General features: G+C 36.4%; 3 protein-coding genes across 6 annotated transcripts; 1 reads left to right on the forward strand and 2 right to left on the reverse strand.

The window, feature by feature from the left end:
• Positions 1-72: 72 nt before the first annotated feature.
• On the reverse strand, positions 73-2282 carry LOC145218037 (uncharacterized). Its single transcript, XM_080085437.1, has 3 exons — positions 2160-2282; positions 1216-1419; positions 73-726 (listed from the first exon to the last, which is right to left on the reverse strand). The coding sequence occupies exons 1-3, from the start codon at positions 2192-2194 to the stop codon at positions 207-209; spliced, it is 759 nt and encodes a 252-aa protein (XP_079941563.1). The 5' UTR covers positions 2195-2282; the 3' UTR covers positions 73-206.
• A 4160-nt stretch (positions 2283-6442) lies between these two features.
• LOC145205384 (uncharacterized) lies at positions 6443-8084 on the reverse strand. The gene is made up of 4 exons (XM_080078094.1): positions 7919-8084; positions 7291-7447; positions 7103-7186; positions 6443-7047 (listed from the first exon to the last, which is right to left on the reverse strand). The coding sequence occupies exons 2-4, from the start codon at positions 7400-7402 to the stop codon at positions 6851-6853; spliced, it is 393 nt and encodes a 130-aa protein (XP_079934220.1). The 5' UTR covers positions 7403-7447; positions 7919-8084; the 3' UTR covers positions 6443-6850.
• A 616-nt stretch (positions 8085-8700) lies between these two features.
• On the forward strand, positions 8701-16619 carry LOC145202711 (serine hydrolase-like protein). Of its 4 annotated transcripts, none has more exons than XM_080075756.1 (13): positions 8701-8868; positions 9138-9392; positions 9641-9690; positions 10068-10217; positions 10310-10423; positions 10567-10608; positions 10671-10690; positions 10973-11047; positions 11309-11415; positions 11786-11865; positions 12060-12174; positions 12316-12403; positions 14724-16619. In XM_080075756.1, the coding sequence occupies exons 2-13, from the start codon at positions 9259-9261 to the stop codon at positions 14784-14786; spliced, it is 1038 nt and encodes a 345-aa protein (XP_079931882.1). In that variant the 5' UTR covers positions 8701-8868; positions 9138-9258; the 3' UTR covers positions 14787-16619. The 4 variants fall into 4 exon arrangements, with proteins under 4 accessions (XP_079931882.1, XP_079931877.1, XP_079931899.1 ...); XM_080075751.1 differs by lacking the exon at positions 14724-16619 and adding an exon at positions 14007-14709 and having other exon boundaries at positions 8704-8868; XM_080075773.1 differs by lacking the exon at positions 14724-16619 and adding an exon at positions 14007-14709 and having other exon boundaries at positions 8707-8868; positions 9318-9392; positions 9621-9690.
• The last annotated feature ends 83 nt before the right edge of the window (positions 16620-16702 follow it).

Consider the following 16702-nt stretch of genomic DNA (forward strand, 5'->3'; position numbering starts at 1 on the left):
TTACCTTCGGTATTTGCCCCCTTGCACATTAATTTCACAACATCCTAGAAACCTTCAAACTTGCACAAACCGTTTGTGACCGGACTTTCTGTCTTATTTAGTTAAAATTCATGTATTACATTTAAAACAGCAATGAAGCGGTAAAATACAAAAGACCTTGGAAACATGAAGCGACAACATCAAAAAGAAGAAAAGAGCAACAAAAACTAATAGAAACAACATGGCATTCGCCCGCATGCGTCCTTAGTATTTGTCAAGCACGTTTGCGCTACTCTGCGGAAAGTATAGTTTTCTTTTTTCGGTTGTTGCTGAACGACAGTTACTTGTGGAACCTCTTTTGGTCTTGTGACATTAAGAGCGTCCGAACCATGCTGCAACCCACCGCCGTTTTCCACTCCATATTCAAGCTGTTTCTTTTTCGCAAGAGTGTCGCTCGCTTGCTCCACCAAGCGGTGAAATGCTTTTCTAACGTGTGTCGAGTCTTTAGCCGATGTTTCAATAAACATAGCTCCCTGCTCCTTTGCCAGCTTTATGCCTTCCGCTGATGGGATTGAGCGCTGGTGACGTAGGTCAAGTTTGTTGCCAACCAGCATTGTTACGTCACAGCCGCTGTAACTTCGAAGGTCTTTGATCCAACGCGATGCGTTTTCGAACGAGCGTACCTTTGTGATGTCATACACAACCAACGCCGCAGCCGCTTCGCGATAATATGAGGAGGTCAAATTTCTGGGGATAGAGTTCAAAATTTAAATTGGGCTTGCACAAAGAGGTTGAAGGTCACATGCGTGCAGCATTAAAACGAAGCACCAACAGATCGATCGAATTGATTCTAGAATACTCGGCGGGGGTCGTGAAATTGGATTGTGACGTAGAGTGACAGGAGACGTTTGAATGATGTACCTTGCGCTGATCCACTTAGTAAGGTTCTATCAGCGATCGATAATGTTAAGTGCATTTCCTTGTTAAAGCTAGATGGTAGAACATTGTCAAAAGTGGCTTGTTGCTCAAATCTTCCTACCCGAAAATCAATTGACAAAAATGTTGTAGTCCAATTTTGGTACGGCACAATTTGGAAGTTTAGCAGATAAATTATTTAGATGTTCTATATTTGGGTTGGTACTTTGTTTGATAACAATGTCATAGCATTTTTACCAATAAGGTATTGGGATGTTACCTAAAGCACTTAGTTAGCAAAAAAACATCTTTGAGGCGTACCTGAACATATTTTTGCCCGCCAAGTCCCATATTTGCACGCGTATGACCTTGTCGCCGACCTTGACTGTTTTCACAGCAAAATCCAAACCCACAGTTGCTTCCGGTTCTTCACAGAATTGATCGCGAACAAAACGAGACACAAGTTGGGACTTTCCCGCACCTGAATCTCCAATTACGACCAATTTAATAATGTTGTTTGGGGACCTAAAAGAATAACAAAAATTTTCAAACTTGATTTTTTTCTAGTTAAATAGGTAAGACGAAGTGGGTCGACTTCACCCAAAATGAGGCAAATACTTAAAAAGTCATGAATGCACAGTGGTTGCGCATGACCAAAACAGCAGTCTGTCTTTTAGATACGGTTCAGTGTAGTTGACTAAGCAGTTCAAGTTGGCTTTTATTTCGCCTAACCTGTCGGGCTTGAATGCAGGGTCGAATCGATTTCTTAGACGAAAATAGTCCAAAACTAAACGCTACCGTTAAAATACATTTAAACTAATGTTCAATGTTTCCACACACACGTAAAGCTCTTAATAATAAAAACAAAAAAGTAATTTAGAATCTAAAATTCTTATTCGCATATTTTTGCATTGTTTTGCGTCTATAACCACATGACGCACGACTTCGCGACATCGGAGTGTGATGTAACAAAATACATGAGGGGATGCACCGGACAATGACTGTGGTAATTTTGTCTGGCGCAAGAATTTTGTCTTTTGTTCAAATATGGTAATTCTTGTTCCTAAGAAATATTCTGGGACGAAACTTGGTGCGATCAAGAAAAACGCAAACGTTCAAATTTGATGATGCCTATTTGAGCCATTGAAAAAAATTACACTTTTACGTAATATCTGCAAATGAATTGCCACAAATTTGGGACAAGCTGCATTAAAAGCTTAACAATTTTGTTTTTGAGGTTCCCAATACACATTCAAAATACTTACGCAGGTGTTTCGCGAAAGAAAGAGTTGCACGTCATATTTCGGTCAAACTCTACGTTGACAAAACAGAAATCTTAATTATTAGGCCCTATTTGTCGTATATTTCCTGCAAAAAAAGTAAAAGTTAAAAACTGTATCTGACATTGCAAAAATAATTAAATCTACTATTTATAGCCAAACTAAAAACAACAGGAATATGAGTCATCACATTACACAGTATTGCACAAGACTATAATTGTTTTAAACGTGCAACTTGTCACACACTGAACGTGCCTAAAAAGTATAAAAAACATTCTTGTTTTAATAAGCGCCTTGGCATAGTCTGTACGCAGCAAAACAGCCGCTGCAAACAACGTTCTGCTTTCCCCACGTATCTCTCGCTGACACCACAATAGATCAATAGAAATCGAATTTCCCCGCAAAGAGAAATCCCAGGGGTGAAGATTCAACGATTTTTTACCCGGAACTGGTTTGCGGTGAACCCTAGCTCGGCTTTACCTTTGCAAATGCCAGTCTTTTGTGACCGACAATACAACGAGTCACATAATTAACCACAGTTTCGGCTCAAGAAAATTAACTCAAATTTAATTTTTAATTATGTGCCAGTAGCTGCAAAACAATCCACACACAAGAATCGCAATGCTTTGTTTGTTTCATCAGACCCTGCAGCAGCCGACTTGTCTCAAATTTTGGATCAAGTTTTACTTTTTACACTTCAGATGCGCTTATAGTAGTTAACTTGCAGCAGTTAAATTTGTCTTTTTTAGAGTGTTTTTTTTGTCATCTTAACATCCCTGGTTACCCATAGATAAAATACAAATAGTTAACACGTAAAACAACTGCGACGTTTTTAGCAGAGACTTAACTGATATACGTTAAAACGGTTTCTGCACTTTACTAAATGTGACTTGGGGCCAAATATTAAAACGAGCAGAACTATATATAAAAATGCATTAACTACTAACAAAAACGTTAATACGGTAGTCCAAAAATACGACGTCTGAAAGCATTACAATATTTTGCCACTTAATGCTACAATGCTACTGTTATTTAATGCAACCGCCCAACACTTCGCTGCTTCATAAGTTCCGTGTCACTTGCTCCGTCTGATCATCAAGCAAACTAACTTCCAAAGTCCTTTCATTCAACTCACTGCATGCCTTCCTGTTAGCATTCCAAAAGTCCATTATTTACGACCCTTAGAATTTTAGTTAAGACTTGCACCCTATTTTTTTGCCTCCACGATTGCAATGCACGAACTTGTCTTTTAAAAAGGTTGTTGCAATGTTTAAAGTAGATTTACCATAACTTTACCCAGGCTGGCTGCACGAAGTGGCGTGCAAAGGTACCATATAACCACAAAGATTTGAACAATTGCAATAAATCAGATCATTTGTATAATAATATCAACACAAAAGACAATTGTTTTCATTTAGATGTCATTTTGTAGCACAAAGCTAATTAACATGACACATAATTGACAAAGCATCATCGATTTCTAACTAACGACATGATCATCAATTCTTTTTTTAGCCTATTTCTGCGCGCATGAAACAAAAGCATCTATACGCGTTATGGTTTGCTTATGCAAAGCCATGCATGTCCTCATGTGCATGCAATGACGGAATGGCAAAATGACAAGTCAGTTTCATAGTAAATTAAACCACTTCCTTCATATTGCTGCGAGCTTACACATTATGGTAATAAAGCATGTATTTTATGTAACAAATGACGTACATAATGGCATTTGTGGAGGACGTTGGGTATTGTCAAAAGGATGACGTTTTGAAATGCGGTTTACCCTTGACATGGCGCAGAATGAAAATGTTCTGGCTTTATGAAAAAATTTCGGTTGAAATCGAGTAGCCTGCCCTATACATAGTCTTAGCGCGTAATTAGGCAACATACTTTTAAGTTCAAAAATGTCAACGTTTTGGGCTTTTCAAACAACAAAAATCCTACATTCTATTCACTGTCAACACTGTAATCTTAAATCTGAAGTAATAAAAAGTTCTTAACCTCAAAATGTATAAGAATACATGTTATCAATTTAGTTTACTGTCTGTCTCTCATGCAACTGACAACCTGGGCAAAACACTGTCTATTTAACGCAGCAATCATTATACTGACAGAGTAATTTCTGCTGCAACAGAAACTTACACGTCTTGAATAGGACCGTCACCTCACGAAACCTGCTTTAAGCAAAACTTTACACCACCAGTTCTCGCTTGAGGCGGGAAATCCCACACGTCGATTGTTTCCTAGGTTTCAGTTGCCCTGTGATGTCACAATCTGAGCTGTGGTTATGAAGCATGAAAAAATTTGATCTTGTGTTTCTTATTACCATATTGTTACACCGTAACCGTCTCAGAAATCCCATCGATGGTCATTTGCGACGTCATAATTTAATGATACGTTCCTAAAATAGTAACCAAGTCAATTTGCATGACGCTACAAATCACTGACAATATTTAAGCATTTGATCTCTTAAAATGTCCTCTACATTTGCATTTACATACAGCCAATCAACGTTATGTGCTACTACTAAAAAACCTGTGCAGATTATTGTATACTTTGTTTGTTTTTTTAATTAAAAAGTCATGCTTAAACTGTAATAATAAACCTACTTTTAAGCAGAAAAACTATGTCAGTTTTTATTACGGCGGATAACAAAAAAGTAGTAAAAAATAGCAGTGTTGGGGAGACTCGAGTCAGTGACTCGACTCGAGTCAGACTCGAGTCACCTTTTTCAAAGACTTGACTTGACTCGAGTCTCAGCTGTGAAAAGACTCGACTTGACTTGGACTCGTTTTAGTAGAGACCCGACTCGGACTCGGACTCGGACTCGTTATTTTACCCACAAAACGGAAATTTCTTATAATGGATAACCTGTTCAGTCGGCTTCAAACAAACAACAACAGCACTTTAACGTGCGATGCGATTTGCTTAATTTTAACGTAACGAAGTCGCTGCTACATGCACAAACTTTTAACGCTGGCATTAAGCATTGTACTTATTGCTTGTTTTAAGGTATGCGAATGCAGCACACGCCAAGGTCAAGTATTCGCTTTTAAGCGCTTATATTACTGTACAAACGCTCTAGCTAGCGCATGCAGTAAAAATATTTTTGGGTTTTCAAAATTGACGTTCTTGTCCAAGCTGTTTAATGAGTGTCAATTAACGTGATGCAAAGCAACGTGTCTTAGCCTATTTGGTTATAGCTAATGTGGACAATCGTATTGGTACAACGTCATACAGAATACATTTTATCTGGTTTTACAGGATTGCTTCGTATAAGGTAATGATTTAAAATTCAGTTTATTAAATCACAGATACAATTATGCGCAAACAACCGCCGCTTTGTATAGTGAAATAATCGACCATTTTTTCGTCATAGTTGCACAATCTCAACTCACATAAGATTTTGGCAGGACTTTAGGCTCCTCGCAGACTGCCGATCAATCGTTATGCCGACCCCAGTTTAAAAAGTGCCTCTACATAGCATTGTTTAGTTAATTAACACACAAATGTTGCCGTAACCAAAAGACCGTCGAGGTCCACATCGAACGCCTCAAAGGTCCGGATATGGACCGCGGTCCGCCGTTTGAGTATAGCCCTGCTATACTCTAAGAAAGGGACGTTGATGGGATTTGTTCACTGTATTAAAGTGGGGTCCGTAAAAAAGTCGCGATGAACCATTGAAATAGATTAACTATCCAAACCTTTAACCTTTCCTTGCAAAAACTTTTGGGGACTTGCCTTGACTCGAACTACTAATGACTTGACTTGACTTGAGACTCGAACCTCATTTGACTCGACTCGACTTGAGACTCGAACCCCTTCTGACTTGACTTGACTTGGGACTCGAACCCCTACTGACTTGACTTGACTTGTCTTGAGACTCGACTAAAAGGACTCGTTACCCAACCCTGAAAAATAGTGTTTCATACCGGAAAGGCACGCAATGTACGCTAGGCTACACCGAAACGAAATAAATTTTGCTAAAAGTACCAGAACGAAATACAAAAATAAAAAAAGATTAAAAATACTAGAACGGAACGAAATAACGTTATATTCGTGGCGGTATTTCGTGCTGGACATTTGACATAAATGAGTTGTTAAAAATTTTGCGCTTAAATGCTCCTAGAATGTTGTTCTTGTGTCATCTACTTGATTTTAAACAATAAATATTAGGTGATGTAATAACTATATATCCCCATTTCGTGTTGCAACACCACGACGTAAATTTATTTCGATCAGAGCGAAACGAAATAAAAATATCGGTAGGCTACAGAAACGGAATAATAAAATAAATACATTGCACAGAATGAATGAGGTTTTTTCGTTTCGTTTCGGTGAAACACTGGTAAAAACACACGGTTAGTAATTTCTGATAGATGACAGTAAGGAACTAAGTTTATAAGTTGACTTTATTGCTATTATTATTAAAAAACTTCACACCAACCTTAATAGCCATAACTGTCAGAATTTCACACAATTTGCTTTTAAACATTTGCAAATGCTCTTTGCGCCATCCATCGGTATTTCCTAAAGTTTGTGCGATTTGAGTTCGTTGCAAGTTACACATTGTTTATAAATGCTGTTGGAGAAAATTTATGACATTTGGCTACGGCCCTAATTAATCGTTGGTTCAAAGGGCTTTAAAAACAACTTTGGTAGAACTCAGAGCATTTTCAAAAATTGTTTGTTTTGCATTGGCAGCCTGTACTTGGGCTCTCGTCGATTTCAAGCAGACCTCGCAAAACTTCCTGGACGTCTTTATCTGTTATGTAGCTCTCCAATGAGTGCGACGGTTTGTGATCCAGCAGTTTGAAAAACATGTTTAAAAGGCAGATACATGTGTCTATGACTACATCGCACGACGAGCAACCTTAGAAGTTTTAAAAGTTAAGCCAGTTTTGCAAAATTAGTAATAAACTCCTTACTTTTAAAGTATTTTGATGTATAATTCCAATAAAGTTGTAGGCTTAAGCCAGAACCGACAATCTTACTGAGCACAGCCGGTAGATCTGCAAAAAATAAAAAAGTACTATAGATTATAGAAGATAAGTCAGTTGTCAAATCGCTTTGTGAAAACAGTCATGGAAAATAAAATTTTGTTGGACTGTTATACCTGAAGGTTTTTGCTGAAGCTCTTTGCTTAGTTTAGGAGTAGTGGGATCGCGGTCAATAATCAGACAATTGTTAAACTTTTTGAAATTTCCCAAGTGGTGGAAAAACGACATTATTCGTGATACAACGTCCTGTTGGCAGTAAACGTTGACTGCAACCTGAAATATATTTTCAAAAGTAAAAATAACGGGCAATGCTAAAAGTTAAAAGAAATTTATAAAAAGTAAAAGAGACAGTTAACACAATCAAAATGTTTAGAACAAGATATTCACATTAGAACGCTAGGCCAAGAGATGTATTTGGAGATGTGATCTGAAATTTGTATTTTCATAACCAACACTCATTACGCTCTCATACGTTTGTTAGGTCAGGGGTCGGCAACCTTTTTTGTACTGCGGCCCGTTTTTGAAACTAAAATTTTATCGCGGACCGGTCTTCAAGTAACTACAAATATTTGGCTATAAAAACGCTTAAATTAGGTCATTATCCCCGGGATATATGGGCAAAATGTTTTATAGCATTAAACCTTAAAAGTAATACGCCCGGCAACGAACTCCTCGCGGACCGGTACCGGCGGTTGCCGACCACTGTGTTAGGTTGTTCACAGCTGTTTGTCGAATTATAATTACTTTGGCTGCATCTGGTGCGATGAATTTTGAAGCTCCGAACGTAAACACAGCCGTTCTTTTCCAAATGTGTCGGTATTCTTCTTCGGACCTTTCTCTTCGCACTGACTCCAACGCATTAACCGCTGCCGTCGCCCCGAAGCTATGAGCGAAAATAAGTAAAGAAATTTTTTCGCAGCCTTTTTCGTCAAGCAACTTTTCCGCATAGGTTTTTATTGTTTTGACATTGTCTCTTTTTGTGAGGGAATAGTTTATTGCAACAACAGGTGGGGCACTGTGGCCCAAAATGGCGCTTTTATTTTTCTCCAACGCCTTTTTGGAGTTGTTCCTGCCAAACGCACTTTCTCCCTTAGCTAAACAAACCGAATAAAAACGGCATAATCGTCGACAGGACATGTTTAAATCTTTAAGCTCAGTTTCCTGTATTGCAATCTTGCTAAAGTAACTATAGGCCTATAAGTTTGCATTAATCCACTGTTCTTATATTGACAATAGGCTACCTCCTACGCAATTATGTGATGGGTAGGCTAATGTATGAGACATAACTTAATTACGTATTAAACCTCGCCAATTTCAAATGCAATACAAGTTGGTGGTTACTTTAACTAGAGATTGTACAACTTTTGTTTTTTATCTCTAAAAAAGTAAGAAACCAACTACCGGTACCAACTGTTCTTGTGGTAATTGTTCAAGCTAGGTTTAAGACTGCATTTATTTTTTTGTGAAGAGATGCAGGCATCGTTGGAAGTTTTTTATAAAATGAAACAGACATAAACGTCACAACCTAGTTTGCATGACACACATTCTGAAATCAAAGCAGTCTGTCTTTGAGGACAATTACTCCCACTGCATTTGCCCACACAGTACGCAAGCAGTGGTATTGCGTCAGGCGGAATTTCACAAGCAAACACATGATCAAGACATGCATGAATAATACAGATAAGATTTAGCAGGTAACTATTTTTTTGTGAGGAAACAGATATGTTTGCATAATGATTGCATTACCTATATTGGTAAAAGATGGAAAGACTTAAGAAAAAGGTCCTTCATCGCAATCATCGGTTATAAAAAAGGTTAAAAATCGTGGGTAAATTCCCTGTTTGGTTAGCTTTAGGCTACATTCCAAATTTTTTTTGCAATTCCTCTTCCAGTTGGCAAAAGTAATCTAAAAAAATATGGTATGGGCTTTAGAATAACTTTAATGTCATTTTCGGTGTTTTAGGCCACGGAAAACAAACACTTTTGGACTTTGGCCTCATAATATTTTATGCGTCATCATGACTCAACTCGTTTTACTCGCAAAGAGTTAAGTGGTAACTTCTAAAATGGTTTAACATTAGCAAATGAATCAGTGTTTTCGTCAAAAAACTGCAGTTTTAAACTTGCTTTTAATCGCAACAAGAAAAACATCAACTCGATTGCTTATCCCAGGACACAGTGCTTGCAAAAGTCGGTTGTACAGTTCTACCAGTTCAAGGTGTGTACTATTGCTCTGTATGAAGCATGGTTGCTTTAGTTTATTGATAACCATTACTAAATTCAATTTTATTTTTAAATAACAACACTCTGCCTAAAGTAAGCGACAATCAGTTTGTAATTTGTATAAGTGCAAGAATCTACAAAACTTAAAGAAAACTTAAAAAGGGCAGTATGATTTCCCGACAGCTTACACAATTTGTTCAAACACAAATAAATTGCTTTTCAGAACTTTCTACTTTGTTTTAGGCATTTTCAGACAATGGATGGAATATCTTTTGTTGGAACATCTGCAAGAGGTTAATATATAATTGTTGTAGTATTTGGTTTTGGTTGCAATGATATTGTATTGAAAACTAACATTCATCAGTCTACTGCACAATGTACAGAGTGTGGAAGCTGCACGCACAGTTTTAAAAGAAAAATTTTACACGCCAATTTTTGGGGGCCGCAAGCAGAAATTTTGCACCAAAGGCATTTAATTGTCCTGCCTTGACCTCATTTACTTGCTTTGTGCCTGCTGAAATTAGTGTTGCACCTGCACACCTGAGGTCTCGTCGGGAACTGCCATGTTCTGCAGACTGGCACAATAATCCACATGAAACATGAGAAAAAGATTTTTTGGATAGCTTGGGGTGGTTTTCCTTTTTGAATGTTTTCCAACCTATGTTTCCAGGTATAACAAAAGAAGTTGAGATTCCAGTACCCTGGGGTATAATTGCTGGTAAAACGTATGGGGATCCAACCAAATTTCCTGTACTTTGCACCCATGGTTGGTTGGACAACTGCAATACTTTTGATGCACTGATTCCTCATTTGCCACAAGGTCTAAACACACTTGAAACATGAGTTTTTTATTAATGAAATAAGTATTGGTCCTCATACATCATTTAACTGGTCTTAACCTTGAATTTTTAGATAATTTTTTTGTCATGATTGACTTTCCTGGTCATGGATCTTCCTCCCCTCTCCACAAGGGAATGACTTACACAATGTATCTCTATATTAGTGTCTTGCAAAGAGTTGTAAAGTGTAAGTTTTTTTTAAATATTATCCGATAAAGACTAAATATTTAGCTAACAAATTCAACTGGCTATGAACTTTAAAAAAAAATCAGAAAAAAATAGCATAAATTTCGACAGTCACAAATGTAGTTTATTGTTTATGTTTTACAGATTACAATTGGGAAAAATTCAGTATCCTTGGACACAGTCTAGGTATGTTTAATCATTTCTTAATGAATGTTACAAAAAACTAGCACATGTATATCTTTTCTCAGGGGGTAATGTTGGAGCATTGGTGAGTTTAAAAAAAAGTTTTGTACTTTTACATTTAACGTATTTCAACATAACGTTTTTATTAATAAATTAAATCAAACCATGTTTTGATAACTAACTATATCCAAGTTTAAATAATGTCAGTAGTGAGTTTAAAGAAGCTAACTAAAACTGCAAACAGTCAAAAATTGACAACTCTTTGTGGTGGTTGCAAAATGTAAAAAAAAAAAAAATAATAGCGAATATATATTTGATTGCAAACAACAAGCTAGTTAAACTGTTGTGTAATACCTTGTGTTTTTAGTTCTCTGGAACATATCCAGAAACAGTTGACAAACTTATACTTATTGATGTGCTTGGGCTTTATCCAGTTCCTGCAGTAAGTGGAAAAAAAGCATCCAAAATTTAGTTGTTTTAAAATATGCTTACTCCATCATTACCTCTAAATTATTATGTTTCTCATATTTTGTTCTTGGTTGGATTCCTGTGTAACCTTATACTGGAATGTATTTAGAAACGTAGATGTGTTGCACATTTTTTCAAAAGATTACATGATTGATAACTAATAACTATGGTACAGTTAAAGCTGTCTATAGGTCAAAACTGTCTGATACTACCAGTTTCATGTTTTTTTTTACAGGAAAAGGGTCCTAAACAGCTGCGAGAATCAATTAGAGGTTATCTTGAGTTGGAAGAAAATCCCAGCAAGTTTGATGCTTGCTATGATTATGAAACTGCAAAACAAAGGTAGTTAATGTTTTCTTACATTATAAGTTGTTCTGGCCATGTCTTCAACAATTATTATTCAAATCACACCAAACCCATTTAATAAAATAAAGTTCTTTACCTGGTTTTAAACAATTAAAATGCTATACTTATAGACAGTGTTTTTTTTAAGGTGTTTTGGGGGACCGAAACGGTCCCCCAAATTTCTCCAGCGGTTTCCCAAAATTTGGAAATGGCTATTTTTTGGTATTTAAATGAAACACTTGCGGTCACCCAAACCAAACCTTAAAAAAAACCTGCTTATACATGATAGACATAGTTTATTTACAGATGTATCGTTAAAAAAATAGTTAACAATTGTGATACTGTTTAATTGACATCAATTTTTTAGGTTGCTAAAAGCCAATAAATCCTTAACAGAAAATTCTGCTGACATTTTGTTGGAACGAGGAACCAAAAAACTTGAAAATGGTAAAATCATTCAAAACATTTGAACTAAAACAAGCAACCTACAACATTTTTGTTTAAACAAGTAACTTTCACACTGGTCAAGAGTAAAATTATTTGTCAAATACCAATAATAAAATTCAAGTCAGAGTATTTGGAAGTGATGTCTAGTATTTTAATTGGCATAGCCTCAATTACTTTTTAATGCCCCATTTCAGGATCATTTTCTTTTACACGGGATCCACGCCATAGATTAAAGTACCCGGTTTCCATGTCACCAGAAGTGGGACTTACATTTATTCGCAAAGTTGAAGCTGACACACTGCACATCATGTGAGACAAAAAAGTTATATTTAAACTAATTTAAAAAAAAATTAAATTAAAGTTAATTTTTTAATCTCAAAGTTTAATGTGCACTTGTTTCATGTGTCTCAAAATTGTTATAAGTTGGTACATTGGTGTTATTGTTTTTAGTGCACAAAGTGGCATGCTCAGACACAAAGTATCCGGGGCAGGTACAAAACTGATTGAGGACATAATAAACAGTTTTAGCAATGTACAGGTGAATTTTTGAGATGTATTTTTTTCTTTAAAATTTTTATCACAAGAAAACAGCATAATGTCACAGTAAGTTAAACAAAAGTGTCAAATCTAAACATTATTATGGGTCCCCTTCCCTGAAGGGGACACATCTTGATTTCACTCTGTTTTTTTTCTTTTTTCTGCCGAAGCGTTTCCATGCACTTTTGGCATGAAATCTTTGGTGGATTTGGATGAAACTTTCACAGATGGTAGATATAGTTATGTAGATGTGCCATCCGCTTCATTTGAGTTAATAACCCCAGTATTTACCCCGCTAGCCCCCAAAATGTAAAACGTTTTTGTATGTTGCTGCGCACCACAAACGAAAAAATTCTGTGGAGTAACAGTATAGTAAAGGTACCAAAGAATATGCTACTTGTGTTTGTGCATTACTTGGAGGGCGTTTTTGCACATGCCCAGTCAGAGGGGTGTTAACAGCCTTATGACGTCAGATGTGTTAACAAATGTTGCTAAAAACACCTCTAGTGGCCAGAAATTTTAACATTGACCGATTTGGATAAAAATTTACACGACTGTTGATTGGGTCATTGTAATTTCATATTTTTTACTTTTGGGTGTAGAACCCCAATAGTTGCCCCACTAACCCCCTAAAATGGGTGAGTTTTTTAAACGGTGTCGGAATTAGATAAAATTTGGACAGCTTGTAGAATTTATCATTTATAGGTGTCAATTGTTGTGTTTAACCCCGTAGCCCCAATATTACCTCTCTAGCCCCCTAAAATTGGTGAATGTTTTAAACAATGTCCGAATTGGATAAAATTTCAACAGTTTATAGAGTGTGCTATTTATAGTTGTCTATTGTTTTGTTCAACCCTTTGACCCCAACATTTACCCCACTAGCCCCCAAAATGGGTCAATTTTTATTTTAGACAGCTTCTGGAGTGTGCCACTTATGGGTGTCGATTGTTGTTTTACCCTGTAGCACTATCATTTACCCCACTACCCCCTACAATCAGGTGCAATTTGCAATTAAAAGGAGCTGATTGTTTTGTTTAGCCTTGTGCCACTTATGGGTGTCGATTGTTGTTTTACCCTGTAGCACTATCATTTACCCCACTACCCCCTACAATCAGGTGCAATTCGCAATTAAAAGGAGCTGATTGTTGTGTTTAGCCTTTTTTCTCAGACAGAGAAAAACCTTGTATGAATGGAGTGAATATTCATAACTATGAGAAAGTTTGTTGTTATCAGATAAAACACAGTGACCGGTACCGAGCGTAAATAAATATGCTATTTGGATGAATGGAATGAAATTTGAATAGTTTGTAGTCCATACAGCGTATATATTTATATTCAGTACCAGTCGCTGTATTTTACCTTACAATAACAAACTTTCTCATAGTTATCTCTTGAAATGCATTATTTACAACTTTGCATGTGTGGGGACCCATGAGTTTCTGCCTGCAGAAACATCCAATGTTATAAAGACAGTAGATAATATGGGACCCATTATAAAATAAGCGTAGGAAATATAGTAATGTTTTAAAGTAGGTTATAATGTATATGCAATGGCAATATGTGCTAAGCCACCCTTCTAGTTAATTTCATTGTTCATTTTCCAGTCAAAAGAGTTAGTGGAAGTTGAAGGAAAGCATCATGTGCATTTATGCAATCCAGAAGCAGTTGCCGACCACATTATTAATTTTTTATCAAAGCCACATAGATCAAACTTAGGGCAGAAAAAAACTGATTCTTCAAACATGTAACCTCAGTTTTTCATTTTAATGAAGTAGGAAATATTGTGTGTTGTTCAATTAAATTATTCACTCGGGTTTTGTTTTTGTATTTAATGGCATGAAAGATCATTGAAATAGTTTATGCACGAAACGTGGCTTCATTGTTGAACTACATTTTTTATTGTTGCTCTCATTTTTCTAAATTTGTTGATTAGTGCTTTATTTATGTTGGGGTATTCTTACAACCAGGGAGTCGAACCGCTTGTCATACGGGTTCAGGTTCGGTTCGGGTTCACCTCGATTTGTTTTTAAGGGTTCGGGTTTGGTTCAGGTTTTTAAAAATGTATATTTTCGGGTTCGGGTTTTGTTCCGGTTTGGGCAAATTATCCGGTCCGAACCGGTTTGCGGTTTTTAAACCGGTTCAAATTTTTATTCATTTTAATTTAATTATATCTATCATCTACCTGGCCTTATCAAACTCTAAAAGGATTTTGCCCGTGCGCTGTTACTTTTGACACGCCCTATAAGTGTTATCTCGTGTATTCATCAGTGCGCTGTTTTGAAAAAAATCGCAAAATATAAAACAGACCGCATTTTTTACAGGTTCGGTTCCGGTTCAACGCCAAACAAAATATGGGGTTCATATCCGATTCGGGTTTTTCGTAATTAGCGGTTCGGGTTCGGTTCGGTTTAATGAAATTAACCACTCAAAACGGTTCGCGGGTTCGGGTTCAGTTCCGGTTCGACTCCCTGCTTACAACCTTGTCAGCTGCCTTACCAACAACATATTCTGCATAGATTACTAAAAGCCTAACAAAGAACTTTGTTAATTATTTAATTTAAACTTAAAAATTCATGTTGTTTAATCTGTTGTGTACTTTTACTGGAAGCGCAAAAATAAAACAAATGACGTTAACCGGTGACTTTACCATGTTATGATGAGTAACGTTTGTACAAAAAACTGCTGTGTCACCAATAACATGACGTCACTACTATATGTTTACCGGCGCGCGGCATAACCCTTCCCGGGAGCATATTTCCAAAATGTAATCTATTTCGCATATGGGGCTTTTTTAACCAATCACAGGTATCGTTTTCACCGCCGCTTCGTCAGTCCAAACCAATCAGAGAACACTTTGCCTTTGACCAATCACAGGACACGATGCGTGACAACCACGCAATCAACTTATTTTAAATTTTAAGTTCCGTTTCGCAGGTGTAGCTTTTTCATTAGCATTGCTTAGAGTTATGCCAGTTTAAGCATATGTATGTAGTTTTAATGGTAATAGCATTGTTTATAGTGATGCCAGTGTAAGCGTACTATGCGTGTAGTTTTAATAGTAATGGTAATTAAATTAAAAAAAACTGAACTTTAGTTGTTGTGTAGGCAAAACCATAGACCTTTAAAGTTGCAGCTAAAACTCAAAAAATAGAAGCACAACATTTCGTAGAAGCACTTGCTGGATTGGTAGTAACAAAAGAAAGAACCGAAATGTTTTTTGGAGGAAAAAACTTCAGCAGAAGAATAGTCAAATTGGCTTGGATAGAGTGGACAGTCTTTCTGCAGATGTGAAATCTCTGATACAAGCTGGAATTCCAATTTGTCTTTGTACCAGCAAAAATTTATCCAAATTTGACCTTGAATTTTTGTCAAAAAATTGGTTTGGTCAACCAATCTGACGACTGGGGGTTGGTCCAAATTTTGACCGTGTATCAAGCCAAATTGGGGACAGCTATGTCAATGAAGTTAATTATTTGAGCCCTAATTTATACCGATTTAATTTCCAATAAATGTGTATCAAACATTTTCTAGTCCTAAAAAAACCAGTGCAATTAAATTCAACACTCTATGCCTTGTATCTATAAATGTTTAAGTCAAACTTAACACCGAGGCAACTTAACAAATGCAATCAAATAGGACCAAGTTGCTTGTAGCAGATAAAGAAGTGCAGTTGCCAACAACCACTCTTATCCAAAGCACACTATTTCAGGATTGAGTGCTGTATCATTGTAGGACATTTATTGTTGCCGCATGGAAGTATGCTTAAGCCTCAGCATTTTCGACGATGTTTGTGTCATTATTAATTTGATCATGAACATATCATAACTCAATAGAACAATCTTCACAAGAGATTGTATATATTTATGTATATTTTCTGAAAAAAAGAACCTCTACATTGCCAAAACTATCAAACTTCGGAAAGGATAGACTACAGAAAAAGTCTGGCTGACCTGACACAAGCATTTCAAAATTTATGTGTAATGTATAATTGGGGTCTTAAAAAAGTTATTTCAGATTGACGCAGTGCATTCCAGTGTGTCAGATTGACACAGTGCAATCCAAAAATGTTTTAATGTGTATGTATTGTCTCAAAAGATTATGAAAAGTATTGTTACATTTTAAAGATCTGTTAACTTGTGAAACTAATATGTGCAACTTGTTTCATATTGGTGATAAAATGTGATTAATGTTTGTTTAATAAAAATGAAATGGTTTTGGATATTTGTGGAAAGAAAAGACAACAAATTAAAATTGACTGCTTGCTTATGGTTAAACACTATGCCTGCCTTTTTTAAAGTCA

Source organism: Phallusia mammillata, chromosome 1 (assembly GCF_965637545.1).
Source record: "Phallusia mammillata chromosome 1, kaPhaMamm4.hap1.1, whole genome shotgun sequence".
NCBI classification, from domain to species: domain Eukaryota; kingdom Metazoa; phylum Chordata; class Ascidiacea; order Phlebobranchia; family Ascidiidae; genus Phallusia; species Phallusia mammillata.